General features: G+C 36.4%; 1 protein-coding gene across 1 annotated transcript; it reads left to right on the plus strand.

The window, feature by feature from the left end:
* Nucleotides 1-8,970: 8,970 nt before the first annotated feature.
* LOC111804563 (probable galactinol--sucrose galactosyltransferase 2) lies at nucleotides 8,971-15,909 on the plus strand. Its single transcript, XM_023689415.1, has 14 exons — nucleotides 8,971-9,193; nucleotides 10,618-10,828; nucleotides 11,357-11,601; nucleotides 11,916-12,006; nucleotides 12,085-12,133; nucleotides 12,220-12,311; nucleotides 12,384-12,491; nucleotides 13,288-13,413; nucleotides 13,486-14,038; nucleotides 14,138-14,205; nucleotides 14,434-14,568; nucleotides 14,727-14,944; nucleotides 15,203-15,291; nucleotides 15,376-15,909. The coding sequence occupies exons 2-14, from the start codon at nucleotides 10,638-10,640 to the stop codon at nucleotides 15,730-15,732; spliced, it is 2,322 nt and encodes a 773-aa protein (XP_023545183.1). The 5' UTR covers nucleotides 8,971-9,193; nucleotides 10,618-10,637; the 3' UTR covers nucleotides 15,733-15,909.
* Nucleotides 15,910-16,707: the final 798 nt, after the last annotated feature.

A 16,707-nucleotide genomic window follows, 5' to 3' on the forward strand; every position in this document is an offset into this window, starting at 1 on the left:
AATAAGCACTCAACTCCGGTTGACTCATTCTGATAAGCTCTCAAGTTTTTTTTATTTTTCTTGTTAGTACGAGAAATGAGTATCATATATGAACTTTCAACTTTAAAAGAATGAGTACATGTCAATTACTGCTGAGTTATTGTAACAGCTCCAGCCCACCGCTAGCAGATAATATCCTCTTTGGGCTTCCCTTCTGGGTTTTCCTCAAAGTTTTAAAACGCGTCTATTATGAAGAAATTTTCACCCCTCTCCAACCAATGTGAAATCTAACAATCCAACCCCCTTGGGGCCAGCGTCCTCACTGGCACACCGCCCAGTGTCTAACTCTGCTATCATTTGTAACAACTCAAGCCCACCGCTAGCAGATAATATCCTCTTTGGACTTCTCTTCTGGGTTTTTCCTCAAAGTTCTAAAACGCATCCACTAGGAAGACGTTTTCACCCCTCTCCAACCGATGTGGGATCTAACAATCCAACCTCCTAGGGGCTAGCGTCCTCATTGGCACACCGCCCAGTGTCCGACTCTAATACCATTTGTAACAACTCAAGCCCACCACTAGCAAATATTGTCCTTCACTCAAAGTTTAAAACACGTTCACTAGAGAGAGGTTTTCATACCCTTATAAGAAATGTTTCGTTCCCCTCTCAAACCCCTCCCAGACTAATGTGAAATCTCATAGTTATGTTCACGGGAGTCAATAAGCACTCAAATTTATAAGTTGATACATATAAGTGGAGCAAGGAATAAACTTTTTGTCGAAGAATAAACTTTTTCTACCATATAATCGTGTTTATTATTGTAACAATAAAATATTATTTTAAATAAAACTATAATATTTATATATTTTAAACTTTATAATATATATATATATATATATAAATGGTATAGATTCAAAGTTAACGATAGCATATCAAAAATATTGAAACGTCAAATAATTGTTGATAAATCGAAGCATTAAGAAATTGACTTATGATCCGTATTAATTATATATATATATATAGATATAATTGATTGGGAATAAATTAAAAACAAATTAATTTGCATTTTCAAACAAAAAGGTCGATTTGGACCTCAATTTTCATCACACCCACTAGCTTTTGTCAATCTAAAAAGAAATTAGATAGACTAAAATAAAAGCAAACGTGGCAGTGTCCACGTGGAAAAACGAAAGAGGTGCCACGTGGAATATATTTATTAAAAGGAACAAACAAAATTAAATGCCTAGATTCCCAAAATGATGTAATCAATGGCCACTAGACAAAAACAATATGATTTTGTTTGTTGTCAGATCTGACAAGGAAAGTGATGACGTGGCGTTTGTTTCTCTTTCTCTCTCTACTGACGTGGCTTCAACTTGACGGCACGTAATTAATTAATTGTTTTTATTTATTTTAATTTTTGAAAAAAATATAGAGAAGTGTCAAAACCTAACCACCCAACGTGGGTTGGGCTGTCTTAAAGGGGAGGGATCCGCTGCGGCCGTACCTACACTAAATCTCATGTGTTTTTTTTTTTTTTTAAATGAAATTAATTCCAAAATTAGATATTATTTGTTGGTTTGATTGCTTTATGTTTTCATAATTAAATAATATAATTTATTATGGAGTTAATATCAGTTTTGACCCGAAAACTCGATAGACTGTATCAGCTTTAATCATAAACTTTCATTTCCAACAATTTGGCTGGTCTCGGGCTCAAACTTCCCCAATTTTGGGGCAATTTCCACTACGATAGCCACACGAACATCGTCGAAAAAGAAAAATATAGCAACCTACTTAAAACCGGGTCGAGTCAAATCCCCAAACCCATGACCAAAGTAGTTGCAAAACAGTAGTATAAGAACCCTAATTCCTAAAGGAACCTGAGCCGCTACTATGTGCATGACATTATTTTTTTTATGCATAAATATTCATTTAAGATAATTTCATAAAACGATGCCGTAGACTTCAATGAGAAATATCCAATGCATAAATAAAATAAAAGATTAAAACGATGCCCCAGACTAACCTAAGATCTACAAAATAGAAATGCAACTACACTAGGCAGGTTCCGTGGTCTTTGATGCGACGGTACCGTCAACCGTAACTGAGAAACCCATGACCCACGTACGCTATTAAACTAAGGTAAAAATGTTTTTATATATTATCACAAACAAATATGACAAATTAATTATTATTTAAGCTTATCACACGTAAAACGTTTTTGTTTAAATAAGTTGTGACATGCATATAGTAAAGTGTCATTACGTTCTCACACAAGCCCAAAAGCACGTGTTGCTTTATGATATTTGTTTGTTAATTTTAAAACAAATGACGGAAATGAATACATACTTAGCTGATTAATCGGCCAAATAACGAAACCAAATTCTTTGTGTAACTTTAAATCGTGATAGATTCTTTATTTTTATTAGTATAAAAATTTGGAGATGCCTTATTTTGTCTTCATGTTCGTATTGACTATTGAGTTCTCGGGTTTCTCAACGAGCTTTTTGTTTTTTTTGGGGAAATTAAACTTATTTAGTTTCGGTACAATATGGTCACATTACTTACTCATTGTTTCTTATTTGTAAGAGCAAAAACTATCCACACAGATCAACACGAGTTCTTTCAAACACGCTTAATTTTTGAGTTCCTATGATTAAGCAACTAAAAATGTCGGTCTGTCTTGTTAGCACAAGTAGTAACTTTCAATTCTTATAAGTTTTTCTTAATAACGTGAAAATGTATTATTGTTTCATAAATATTCATCAACCTCGACATTTTTTTTTTATATATATTTTGTAAAATTGAGATCTCGACATTTTTGTGAATATAGACAAAACTTTGAAGTCGGCACGGACGATTCCGATTGGCTGCCTAGGTTTGAGTGAATTAATGATGATTAAACGACAAAGATTCTAACATTAACTAAGTACAATGATTAAGTATTAAATAATGAAATGATTGATTAATTGAATTTAATAATTGGTTCTATAAATATCTTCCCTGTCTCTTCGACTTTTGTGCCACGTTTTCTTTTTTTTTCTTCACGCTTTCAAAATCAAATTTTTTTAGACAAGTTTAATTTATGAACAAACATGTGTAAAAGAAATATATATTTTATACCGATATTATTAATTATACCAATGTTCATATGACCCGACGACACATTATAATATCTAAAAATATTTAACATGTGTAACCGATATTAATGATACGTTGTGACTTGTAAATGTTTTATTTTTGTATTTTATAAGATTTTTGGTTATTAATATAACATGTAATGCAGAGAAAATGTGATTTTTTTTAAATAATGAAAAAAAATAACCCGACAATCCAACACAACCCAACTCGAATTGGGTTGGATTGGGTCAGGTTGTTGGTGTTACCAACTAAAAATTTTGAGTTGGTCGAAACAAAATTTCTAACCTAACCCATGTATGCCCTAGTTAATTAAATATAAAATTATAAAAAAAAAAAATACTCTCGAACCTTTGTGCTAATGAGCTTAATTGGTGCATAGGTTAAAATTAACGGTTTAATTAGCTAAAATTGACGTGAGAGTAAAAATCATAATATTTTTGAAGTTTAGGTTATATTTTGGTTAAATTGAAGGATTTTGTTTTAATTTGGTAACGACGAATGTATGGTAAAAAAATAAGGGTGAAAATAGGTTGGGTTAGAGAAATCTTTTGACGAATTGGTGATCTGAGCCACCTGAATAGAGTTCACAACCCAATCGGGTTGGGTTAAATTGTCGAATTATTTTAAAAAAAAAATTCCGCTTATCTAGCATACACGTATTAATAAATAAAATATTATAAAATTTAAATATCAAATATTTATAAGTTACAACGTATCATTAATAATCAGTATCATTTAAGTCAAACATAAAAAGAAAACTTTCAACAAAATGGCATGAGAGTGATTGTATGACGTGGCATGGTCATGCCAGGCGGCCAGGCGAAGCCATAAGCGAAATTGAAGTAAATATCTGACGTTACATGACACGTGTTAAACATACTTTAAGCCTACCCATTACTTGTGAGTCCCACTTGTATAAGTTCAAGACAAATTTCGCTTCGTCAAAGGTGCTGAGGTGGCTCACAACCCATGGGTGACCAGTCCGTGTGCGTAATTTAATAAATGATCCACGTCGACTTGAATAGATTTTTCCCTTTTTTTAATTTGGATAAAAGATTTTTTCCCTTTAAAAATAATAATATATTTCTTTGGTATCTACCCTTTCATGATTAATTTTTATTTTAAAAAATGGTTGAATTTCTCTTATTACCCTTTTAAAAACAAATAAAAACAAAAGAAAAGTTATCTCCTTCGGGAGTCAGCGTTCGCTAGCACACCCCGTGTCTGGCACTGATATCATTGGTAACAGCCTAAATCCACTCTTTAGAGGCCAAGCATCCTCGCTAGCACACCACTCGATGTCTGACTCTGATACCATTTGTAGCAGCCTAGACCTACCGCTAGCAGATATTGTACGCTTTGACCCATTACTTGTAAACTAATTTAAACTCATAAAATTTTCATTCAAATTATACGAGCTGAGTTGAGTTAATTGAATTTTTCCGGTCATTGAGTTTTATTTTTATTTTTTAACACTCCTACATTTGAGTAAATAACAGCGGTACAAACGAACACTTAAAAGGATTCTAATAATATAATGGATAAAAAACGCTTAAAATAATTGAAATTCATTACTTATATCAGCAACGTGCGTAAGAACTTCAAAGTTAAACATGTTTAACTTTGAGCAATTTTATGTTCGGTAACCTATCGAGAATTGTAGCCATCACTCTTAAAATTATTTCAAGACAATCTAACATGGTCTCAGCCACAGGAGGACAAAAAAAAAATACTGAAACCATCAAATGTCGAGTTCAAATTTTTATTATATAGAAAAATAATAATAATAATAATAATTATTATTATTATTATTATTAAGCTATTTATTATTATGCCTTATTTTTAATTATAAACAACTTTATTTTAAAAAAAATCCACAATAAATAACATTTATCTCAAAAAGGAAAATAATAATAATAATAATAATAAATTATTTTGAATGGTGGGAAGGGAATGATGAAGCATATATGTTATTAAGGATAATGATAAATTACAAATTGTATAATTAAAGCTAAATTAAATTGAATGGAAATAAATTAAACAAGGAAATAAAGAATATATAAATAGCTNTCCCTAATTGGTTGTATTATTATTTTTTATTTTTTATTTTTTTTTTTAATTCTTAACAAACATGTGAATTGGAATCCAATCAAGCATTTGTATTCTATAGTAAAGATAATATAAACTCCCAATAAAGCATATAATATGAAAGTATTCTAATGTTGCCATTAAGGCCTTGTCACATTTATTGATTTGACATAGGCTAAACAATTTTTATGATTTATAATTTGGTATACCTACATATTTTAACGTATTTTTAAATATAATTATAAAAATATTAAAGGGTTCGAAACTCGATGATCTGAGAAATTGAGTTAGGTTGGATTGGTTGATGTGATGTTCTACATTGGATGGGGAGGAGGACAAACCACTGTTTATATGGGTGTGGAAACCTTCCCCTGGCAGATGCGTTTTATAGCCTTGAGGGGAAGCTGGAGAGGGAAAGTTCAAAGAGGACAATATCTGCTAGCGGTGGATCTGGGGCGTTACAAATGGTATCGGAGGACTATGTGCTAGCCTTCTCGTTGTTCCCCAAAGAGGGGGTAGACACGAGGCGGTGTGCTAATAAGGACACTTGGCACCAAAGGGGGTGGATTTGGGGGCGGTCCCACATTGATGGAAGGAAGGAAAGAGTGTCAGCGAGGACCAGTATGGACACTGGGCCCCAAAGGGGGTGAATTTGGGGGCGATCCCACATTGATGGGAGGAAGGAAAGAGTGTCAACGAGGACGCTGGGCCCCGAAGGGGGGTGGATTGTGATGTCTCACATTGGTTGTGGAGGAGAATAACCACCATTTATAAGGGTGTGGAAACCTTTCCCGGTGTGCCATTAAGGACATTGGGCCCCAAAGAGGGTGGATTTGGGGACGGTCCCACATCGATGGGAGGAAGGAAAGAGTGCCAGCGGGGACATTGGGTCCCGAAGGGGGGTGGATTGTGACCTCCCACATTGGTTGGGGAGGAGAACAAACCACCATTTATAAGGGCGTGGAAACCTTCCCCTAACAGACGCGTTTTAAAGCATTGAGGGGAAGCCCGAAAGGGAAAGCCCAGAGAGGACAATATCTCTGCTAGCGGTGGATCTGGGCAAGCCCGAAAGGGAAAGCCCAAAGAGAACAATATCTGTTAGCGGGGATAAGTTTCTCTAGAACTAAATTGGGTTGAACCGAACCAACTTGAATTTTGATTTTTTTTAAAATTATGTTCGTAGAACATTATATTATATTGGAGAACCTTATTCCCATGTATTTTCCGTCGAGAATCTCCACCCTGATTCCTGTAAATATAAATAAAAAATTTCGTGAGAATGATGAATGAAAAAAGGAGTAGGTATAGAGATGGAGAAGGTTATCCCGACCCTACCCCATAGATATCGCTAATAATAACATGATATTCATGATATCATTCAACCTTTTGCCAACGTTTTTTTACGTGTGTTGGTTGATAACTTTTCGTACACTCGAAGAATTTTCTCATCTACTCATTATTATTACAATTTCATCCACTTATTATGTAGATACAAACAATTAGCCACTTGGTTGATGAATTTGAGTAAGCGGCTCGCTCCAGCCGACCACTATAGTAAGTAGCTCTACTATTAACTTGGTTTGAAGTATGAATGACACGTGCTCTGTATCTCTCTACGTACTGTATTTTGTGATTGTATGTCTTGTATTGCGCATTGTGTGATGCTATGACGTATGTGACCTCCATGTTGTATGACGTATAATACCTCTATATGATATGTCATGCCGACATCTTAGCATGATTACGATAGTGTGAGTCTGTATTAGTTGAAGGGCAGGCTCAAGGGGTACGTATACACCCATTTGGTGGGTCCATGTACACTTACGTGGATCGTATGTAAAGATGTATTACACATCTAAATTTTGTCCAGAGTCGAGAATGAGCTCCAACGCCATAAATTAATAAATTATTAATTTAAGGGAATTGGACAAGTTGGCCTGTTTTATTTTTACCTAAACTAAGTGACGTCAGCAGTGGTCCTGGAACCGCCATATTTGATCACACTTGGGAAACCAAATTAAAAAAATAATTAAAAATAAAATAAAATAAAACTACCTACTTTTTTTTCCACAAACTTTAGATTTTTTTTTTTTAATAATTATTATTTTAATACAATATGTTTTCTTTATTTATTTTTAAGCTTTGCAAGTCCAACACAAGGGGTATGCACCCAAAAAGTGGAAATAAACCCCTTGTTTTTATTAAATATTTTAAATATCGATATTATAAAATGTCGAGAATTAAGAAATTCAATCGACCTAGCCAGTAATTTGTAATGACCCAGATCCCCCGCTAGCAGATATTATCCTCTTTGGGCTTTCACTTTCGGGTTTCCCCTCAAGGCTTTAAAACGCGTATGCTAGGGGAAGGTTTCCATACACTTATAAATACTGGTTTGTTCTCCTCCCTAACCAATTTCGGAATGTGATTCTACCAACTTTAGATTCAATTGAATAATACATTTTATGTACTTAATCCGAATATTTCAAATATTTAAATATTATGTACTCAATTTAATAATATATATATATATATATATATATATATAATTTAATAACTCGGTGATAATATGAAAGTTACTATTTGTACAAAATATGTTGGAAAGACTGGTTGGTCAATGGTTGAATTGAATTTCGAGTTAGTTAAATGAGTAACTTGACAAGTCAACTCAATTCAACCTAATTCATTAGTAAAGACAAAATATGCTGGAAAGACCGGTTGGTTCGTAGTTGAATTGAATTTCGGGTTAGTTAGATTAGTAACTCGACAACTCAACCCAATTCAACCCAATTCATAAGTAAAGACAAAATATGTTGGAAAGACTCATTGGTTCGGGGTTGAATTGAATTTCCGATGAGTTAGATTAGTAACACGACAACTCAATTCAATTCAACGACTTATAAAGTCAAATATTATTAATATTCATAAAATTAAGGTAGGGTTGGATTGAATTGAATTGTAACTGGATTTTCGGATTCATCAAGTTGACCTGACCAAATAAATGTCGATTCACGAATCGACCCAAATTTTTTGTTTTTCGAAAATTTAACTCAATCTAAACAAAAAAAAAATGTAATCGTCAAAGCTCACCGCTAGCAGATATTGTCCGTTTTGACCTATTACGTATCACTGTCAATTCCACAATTTTAAAATGTGTCTATTAGGAGAGGTTTTCGTTCCCCTCTCCAACCAATGTGGCATCTCTTAGTATACCCCTCTTGGAGCCAGCGTCCTCACTAGTACACCGCTTGGTGGTCCGACTCTAGTACCGTTTGTAACAGTCCAAGCTCACTACTAATAAATATTGTTAATTTTGGTCTGTTACGTATCACTGTCAACTTTACGATTTTAAAATACGTCTACTAGCTGATATTGTTTGGATTCAAAGGCTAAATTAGTCGAATTTTTAAGTTATATGATGATGTACTTCAATAAAACTATTTAAATTTTTTCTAAGCTTAAATAAAAAATAAAAAAAATTATGATGTAAAATAAATGGTAAAAAAAAATCAGNTTTTTTTTTTTTTTTTTTTTTTTTTTTTTTAATGTCAAAATTTACCGGTGACAGGGACATTTTCAACTAATTAATTAATAAAAGATTCTGTAATAATTAGCAAGTCATAAAAGAGACGGAATTACAATAATATATATATATATATCCAAGATAAAACTAATTTCCACGTGTCGTGATCTGATGCGATCTGCACCTGAAACTTGCTCGATGTTTAACGCTCCGACCCGTATAAATACCACCTTCTTCTTCTTCCCCAACTCACTCGATCGTGTTTTCTGTGTGAACAAATTCCATTCACAGACGGCCGTTCTGTTCTTCTTCTTCTTCGTTCCTTTAGTTTCTTTCTCTTGCCATTTTTTCTTCTCTTTCAAGAGCATTCCTCACAGGAACGCTCTTCTTCAAGTTTCTTCTCAGCTTCTGGTGAGGAGACCGGCCGCTCTGCAACTTCTCTCGCTAAAGAGCTAATCGGTGAGTTCTTCTGGTGGAGGCTTTGGTGTTGTGCTTTTCTTTTTTTTGTATCTGTTTCGAATTTGTGCCTTCCTCTGGTGTTGGGAGTGTTGATTGAACATACACGGAACTTGAGCTGCGGTTTTGCCAAGAATCTCGCTGTTCTTGCTCCGTTCGGATTTTGAAGGATTTCAAAATTGTGGCCGTCATTCTGTTGTTGATTTCGTAATTATGAACTGGTGATTTTGGTTCTGTGTTTGATTCCGAGTTTTTGTGTTCGAATCGAGCTTCAGGCGGCCGAGAGTAGCGAGATTGAACCCTAAGCGAACATCCTTTTCTTAGATCGTAGCTCAGATCTACCTTTCTCTGTGATTCTCAAGCGTTTTCCCCTAATTTCTTGCAGATCACGACGATTTGTGAGATTTTAATCTGATTATTCATGGACTTAACTGAAATACCTCTCCCTCCAAAAAGTTACAATAGAACGGAAACCAAGAAATTTACAATCGGAATAGAACAACGCAAAAATAATTAGGTCTGAAATCGATGAGTTGAAGAGATTCAATCTTCTACGAGATTATCGAATTTGACGGCTTCTTGATTCTCTTTTGCGTATCTGTATTGTTCTCTGTGTTTGCACTTTTCCCTTTTGCATTTCACCCTCGCTTTCTTCCAAAGATGAATTTTATTGTTTTTCTCGCTTATCAATATCCTTGTATGAACGAATATTCCGTGTTTATGAATTTTTTTTTCCTTCCCGCCCGGGGAACCGGAGTAAGCCAGTTGGCGTCGTCTCCCTTCACACGGCGGTGAAGAAAAAAATGAAATCCGTGTCTTCTTCTTCTTCTTCTTTCTTTCCTCCTCCTTTTTGTTGACCTTTTCCTCTCAACTAATAAAAATGTTTTTATTTCAAATATAATATTCCCTTGTATTTTTATTTTTATTTAATATTTAAAATAATTAAACCAGATTATTTATGTTTTTATTTTTTTAATTTTTTTTTAATCCTCTATATATATATATATATATATATATATATATATATTCGCTTAAATTGGTCAAATATTTTCAATTATGAATTATTTATTCTCTGCTGTTTGCTGGCCCATAAACCAGTTTGATTCTTGTCTGTTGGGCGTTTATTTTGAGCATAAGCTTTCATGTTTTTTATTTTGATTTCTAAAAATAAAACTCGTATCAATGGAGATGTATTTTTTACTTATAAACTTAAGATAAATCGCTTATAAACCCACGATCTTGCTGAAAACTTTTAAGTTTTGTTGTTGGTGTTGGTGATGTCCAATGAAGAGGCAATCTTGATTTATCTTATGATTTTTAGTTCAGACACTTGGGTTGAATTCCAACTTCTTATATATGTGTATATATATATATTTTAAATCCTTTCTGATTGGCTGATGATGATTTTCTATTTTAATATCGTGCAGCGACTGTTTGGTGATCAACAATGACGATCACACCCAAGATTTCTATCAACGATGGCAACTTGGTGGTTCATGGGAAGACCATACTGACTGGCGTGCCTGACAACATTGTGCTGACTCCAGGATCAGGCCTTGGACTCGTTGCTGGCGCATTCATTGGTGCCACTGCTTCCAACAGTAAAAGTCTGCACGTTTTCCCTGTGGGTGTTTTAGAGTAAGTAAAAGTAAAAACCCTCTTAGTAGTAGTTTAAGTTTTACAGTATGAACATAGATAAATCGATAAATGGCAAGTAATTGAAGTTTCCTCAAATGTTGAACAAGTAAAAAATTGACTAAGTGTCGAACAAATGGTGTACTTTGTTTGAAGACTCCAGAGAAGGAGTCAAGTCTCGATTAAAGGGAGGCTGTTTGAGGGCTCAATAGGCATCGAAGAGGCTCTATGGTGTACTTTGTTCGAGGAGAGGATTGTTGAGAGGGAGTCTCATGTTGGCTAATATAGGGAATGATCGTGGGTTTATAAGTAAGGAACATATCTCCATTGGTACGAAGCATTTTAGAGAAGTCCAAAGCAAAGCCAGAGAGCTTATGCTCAAAGTGAACAATATCGTACCATTGTGGAGAATCGTGATTCCTAACATTTACTTTGAAGTTCTCTTTGATCCCTGAGCTGAGTAGATTTAATAAGTAGCTATTGTGGATGATTGATATGAACTATTCTAATTTCTGCTCCATTTCATATCAGGGGTCAGCGCTTCCTGTGTTGTTTCCGTTTCACGTTATGGTGGATGACACAGAGAATGGGAACATCTGGGAGAGACATCCCTTTTGAGACACAGTTCCTGCTTATGGAGAGCAAGGGAACCGAAGGGGAGGATCCTGATAATTCATCCACCATCTACACTGTCTTCCTTCCTCTCCTTGAAGGTCAATTCCGTGCTGCCCTGCAGGGAAATGAAAAGAATGAGATGGAGATTTGCCTCGAGAGTGGTGAGTAGATCATAATCAACAAACAATTATCATCTGTTGTAGGATGCACACACACCCTGCTGTCTTATTTATTTGGTCTGTCACTTCTTACAATAGTTCCATCCTGGTGGACGGTAATGAAGAAGATATAACTTTCTGTTGGGGTGGAGCTGTCATTAATGAGAACCAACCTCGCTGGAGAAATCTTTTAATTACCATCACAGGAATGAATCAAATAATGGAGTTTTATAGCACTTGGAGGAGAATATAGGAAGGATCAAGTTACAAAGAAACGAAACGACCTGTTTTTGTTGGTGTTTGAATTGATTTTGCAGGAGATAATTCTGTTGAGACAAACCAAGGACTTTCTCTTGTCTATATGCATGCTGGGACCAATCCCTTTGAAGTTATCAATCAAGCAGTGAAGTAAGTTTCCAAATTACTTGGGTTGTTTCGTTTTTTCCTTTTTACAGACATGTAATGGTAACTTGATAATGATAACAGGGCTGTTGAAAAGCATATGCAAACTTTTCTACACCGAGAGAAGAAAAAGGTAGGAGATAATCTTGTTTTGACAGTATAATTTTACTATGCTATTCTGTTCTTGGAGTCTCAATTGTGTTGTATTGTCTTTTGTAGTTACCTTCCTTCCTTGACTGGTTTGGTTGGTGTACTTGGGATGCTTTTTACACCGAGGTCACCGCTGAGGGTGTTATGGAAGGTCTCGAAAGGTAATAAAATTGTTAATACTCATATATTGGTGATGTTTGAGATTAAATTGCTAACATTTGGGGTGCTTGCAGCCTATCAGAGGGAGGGGCACCTCCAAAATTCTTGATCATAGATGATGGTTGGCAACAGATTGAGAGCAAACCAAGGGATGCTGATTGTGTTGTACAAGAAGGAGCACAGTAAGATATCTTTCTCTTGTGAACTCTGTCTCACTATTTGGTTTTGTATTGAACTTATGTGCATATCTCATCGAATCTATGTTGGGTTATTTGAAGAAATTGGTTGATGAAATGAATTGTGATCATCTTAGCTTAGTTGTGGAACATTTTATAGTGGGGAATAAAACAATACATCTCCCATGTTATATGCTGTTTTGTTCTTTTGCCACTAATACACATTTTCCACGTAGATGTCACTCCGCTGTCCTTGATTGTTATAATCTGACAACATATAGACCCATCGCTAGCAGATATTGTCTTTTTTGACTTTTTCTTTCGGGTTTCCTCTCAAAGGTTTATAAAATGTGTCTGCTATAGAGAGGTTTCCACACCCTAATTCTTCGTTCTCCTCCCCAACTGATATTGGATCTCCCAATCCACCCCCCTTCGGTGTCCACTGTTCTCGTTGACACTCATTCCCTTCTCCAATCGATGTGAGACCCCCCAGCGTCCTTGATGACACACCGCCCGGTGTCTGACTCTGATACCATTTGTAACAGCCCAAGCCCACCGCTAGCGGATATTGTCCTCTTTGAGGTGAAACCTGAAACCTCAAGATTTTTAAAATGCGTCTACTAGAGAGAGGTTTCCACATCCCTAACTGATGTGGGATCTCACGGACATACTACTAGTTTTTATGCTCGCATGAGGGTGAAGTTCATTTAATGATGGGATTTTGTTATAATAGAGGTTATGGGTTGAGTTAGATCAAGCAATTGATTGCTTAATCACTTGATGACACTTCTTATTTGTGTAGGTTTGCGAGTAGGCTTTCTGGAATAAAAGAAAACCACAAGTTTCAGAAAAATGAGAAGAACAATGAGCAGCAAGTCCCAGGCCTGAAGGTGGTTGTTGATGATGCCAAGCAAAAGCATAATGTGAAGTAAGTGTTCAATTGCTGTTGGGCCACAAATTTGAATTGGAAAAGCAAATTTCTAACCCATATATAATGCAGATTTGTGTATGCGTGGCATGCTTTAGCTGGTTATTGGGGTGGAGTGAAGCCAGCAGGTCCAGGGCTGGAGCACTATGAGTCTGCTTTGGCATACCCAGTCCAGTCACCGGGCATGTTGAGCAACCAACCAGACATAGTTGTAGACAGCCTTGCTGTTCATGGGATTGGCCTTGTTCATCCAAAGAAAGTCTTCAATTTCTATAACGAGCTTCATTCCTACTTGGCTTCATGTGGTATCGATGGTGTAAAGGTCGATGTGCAAAACATCATCGAGACCCTCGGTGCTGGTCATGGTGGTCGGGTTGCGCTTACTCGTAGCTACCATCAGGCCCTCGAAGCGTCAATTGCTCGAAACTTTTCTGACAATGGTTGCATTGCCTGTATGTGCCACAACACCGATGGTCTCTACAGTGCCAAACAGACTGCGGTTATGAGAGCTTCTAATGACTATTACCCTCGTGATCCTGCCTCCCACACCATTCATATCTCTTCTGTAGCTTACAATTCTCTTTTCCTTGGAGAGTTCATGCAGCCTGACTGGGATATGTTCCATGTAAGAAACTTTCTGTGCCTGAATTCGTTCTCACTCGTGCCGATTACGAGTCGTTTTATGCCTCTAACTCATCTCATTTATCTTTGCTTTGCTTTTCAGAGTTTACATCCTACAGCAGAGTATCACGGAGCTGCTCGTGCGATCGGTGGATGTGCAATCTATGTCAGGTAGTTTATGTCCATGACGTGTTTTGTTGAGGATTGTTGGGATAGGGATACATCCCATTGGTATGAGGCTTTTTGGTTAACTAAAAGCAAAACCATCCGAGTTTATGCTTAAAGTGAACAATATCATACCATTGTGGAGATTCCTGGTTCTTAACATGTTTGTCTGCTTTCGGGTCCGGGTCCAAGTATGGTAATAAGAATGACTTAACTTTTTGTAATTTATCACAGTGACAAGCCGGGCACCCACAACTTTGAGTTGTTGAAGAAGCTAGTCCTTCCTGATGGATCAGTTCTTCGTGCACAGTTACCTGGCCGACCGACACGTGACTCTCTGTTCAACGATCCAGCTAGAGATGGCACCAGGTTTGTTGCATATCGTTTTTAAAATGTGTCTGGTTTCTAGGATGAGGTTTCCACGCCCTTATAAAGAATGTTCGTTCTCTTCTCCAATTGATGTGGGATCTCACACCTCTCATTACAGACAATTGGTGATAATAAGTGTTTTTCTCTCGCTTTTGCAGCCTGCTCAAAATTTGGAATATGAACAAGTGTTCTGGTGTTGTTGGAGTATTCAACTGCCAGGGTGCTGGTTGGTGCAGGATCACGAAGAAGACTCGCATTCACGACGAGTCTCCAGGTACCCTCACCACCTCTGTCCGTGCAGCCGATGTCGATGCTATTTCCCAAGTTGCCAGTGCCGATTGGAAGGGCGATTCTATCGTTTATGCTTATCGATCAGGTACTTGGATCACTACTCGTAATCAAGATTCATGAAAGACTTCTCTTTTATAGAACTGATAGAGAAATTGTTGAGCATGGTTGGGAGCAAGTCCCAGGGGATGATCATAGGTTTATAAGTAAAGAATACATCTCCATTGGTAAGAGACCTTACGGAGAAACCGAAAGCAAAACTACAAGAGTTTATGCTCAAAGTGGACAATATCATACCATTATGTATAGTTCTGGTTCCTAACAGGGATTTGATTTGTTTTTTTAGGAGAATTGACTCGATTGCCAAAAGGTGCCTCGGTTCCAGTGACCCTCAAAGCTCTAGAATATGATCTTTTCCATATTTCTCCTCTAACGGTACGCAACTTCTTCACTCTATATCTCGTTCTTTGTTTATCAACGCATTTTATAGATTGACCAAAATGATGTTTTGATTTTCAGGACATCACCTCAAACATCTCGTTTGCACCAATCGGTCTACTCGACATGTTCAACATCGGTGGTGCCATCGAGCAAGTCGATATCCAAGCGATCGAACCATTACCAGAGTTCGACGGTGAAATTGCCTCTGAGCTAACCGGCGCTCTCCCCAATGATCGACCTCCAACCGCCACAATCACCTTGAAAGCTCGAGGGTGTGGAAGGTTTGGTGTATACTCATCTCAACGACCTCTAAAATGCAGTGTGGACAAGATAGATACCGACTTTGTGTACGACGAGGCAACGGGGTTAGTCACCTTCACCGTCCCTATCCCAACCGAGGAAATGTATAGATGGAGCATTGAAATTCAAGTTTAAGTGAATGTCTTTGTATGCTTAAGTTCATATTTTGCTAATGCTACCATATCATTTAATAATAGCCTAGGGAGAAGGTAAGGAAGAGGAAATGATAATGTGTCCATGTAATGAATGTATGGTGGGAATGGCTGTAACCTAATTCTCTTTATGCAATAAAAATCTAGTTTACTATTGTTAGCTCTCCGGGTAGCAAAAGACAACCAATAATATCATTGTCAATCTAGTTTATCGAGTTTTTCTAATAATGTAACTGTTAGACGAACACGACTCTCCACAATGGTATAATATTGTCCACTTTGAGTATAAACTCTCATGGCTTTGCTTTGGGCTTCCCCAAGAGCCCTCATACCAATGAAGATAATATTCTTCATTTATAAACCGATGATCTTCCACTAAATTAACCAACGTGGGACTCACTCTCAATAATCCTCAACAATCCTCCCCTCGAACAAAGTACACTATAAGCCTCCCCCGAGGTTTATGGAGCTCTTGAATAGCCTCCCCTTAATCGAGGCTCGACTCCTTTCTCTGGGCCCTCAAACAAAGTACACTCTTTGTTCGACACTTTAGTCACTTTTGACTACACCTTCGAGGCTCACAATTCTTTGTTCGATATTTGAGGATTCTATTGACATTGTTTGTTAGGAACAGAAAAAGAAAACTGGAAAGATTTGAAGAATTGGGAGAAATCTCTCATTCTATTCAATAATAAAATTGGCTATTATATAGCGTTACAGCTTTACAGAATCAAATCACTAAATCTGGATCTAATTTAAATAACTGAATCAAATCTAATCCAAACAACCAAATCTAATTTACTTTAATCCTAACATAACAGTGACAACTTGTGATTGGTTAAAATTTCTCATTCAACAATGGTTTCATCCAAACAATTAGATTCAATGAAAAGAATCAAAAGTATTAATTGATCTGAACCTGAACCCCAATCCAATTACTTACATTTTCGATACGAAA

This window comes from Cucurbita pepo, chromosome LG10 (assembly GCF_002806865.2).
Source record: "Cucurbita pepo subsp. pepo cultivar mu-cu-16 chromosome LG10, ASM280686v2, whole genome shotgun sequence".
In the NCBI taxonomy this organism is placed as follows: domain Eukaryota; kingdom Viridiplantae; phylum Streptophyta; class Magnoliopsida; order Cucurbitales; family Cucurbitaceae; genus Cucurbita; species Cucurbita pepo.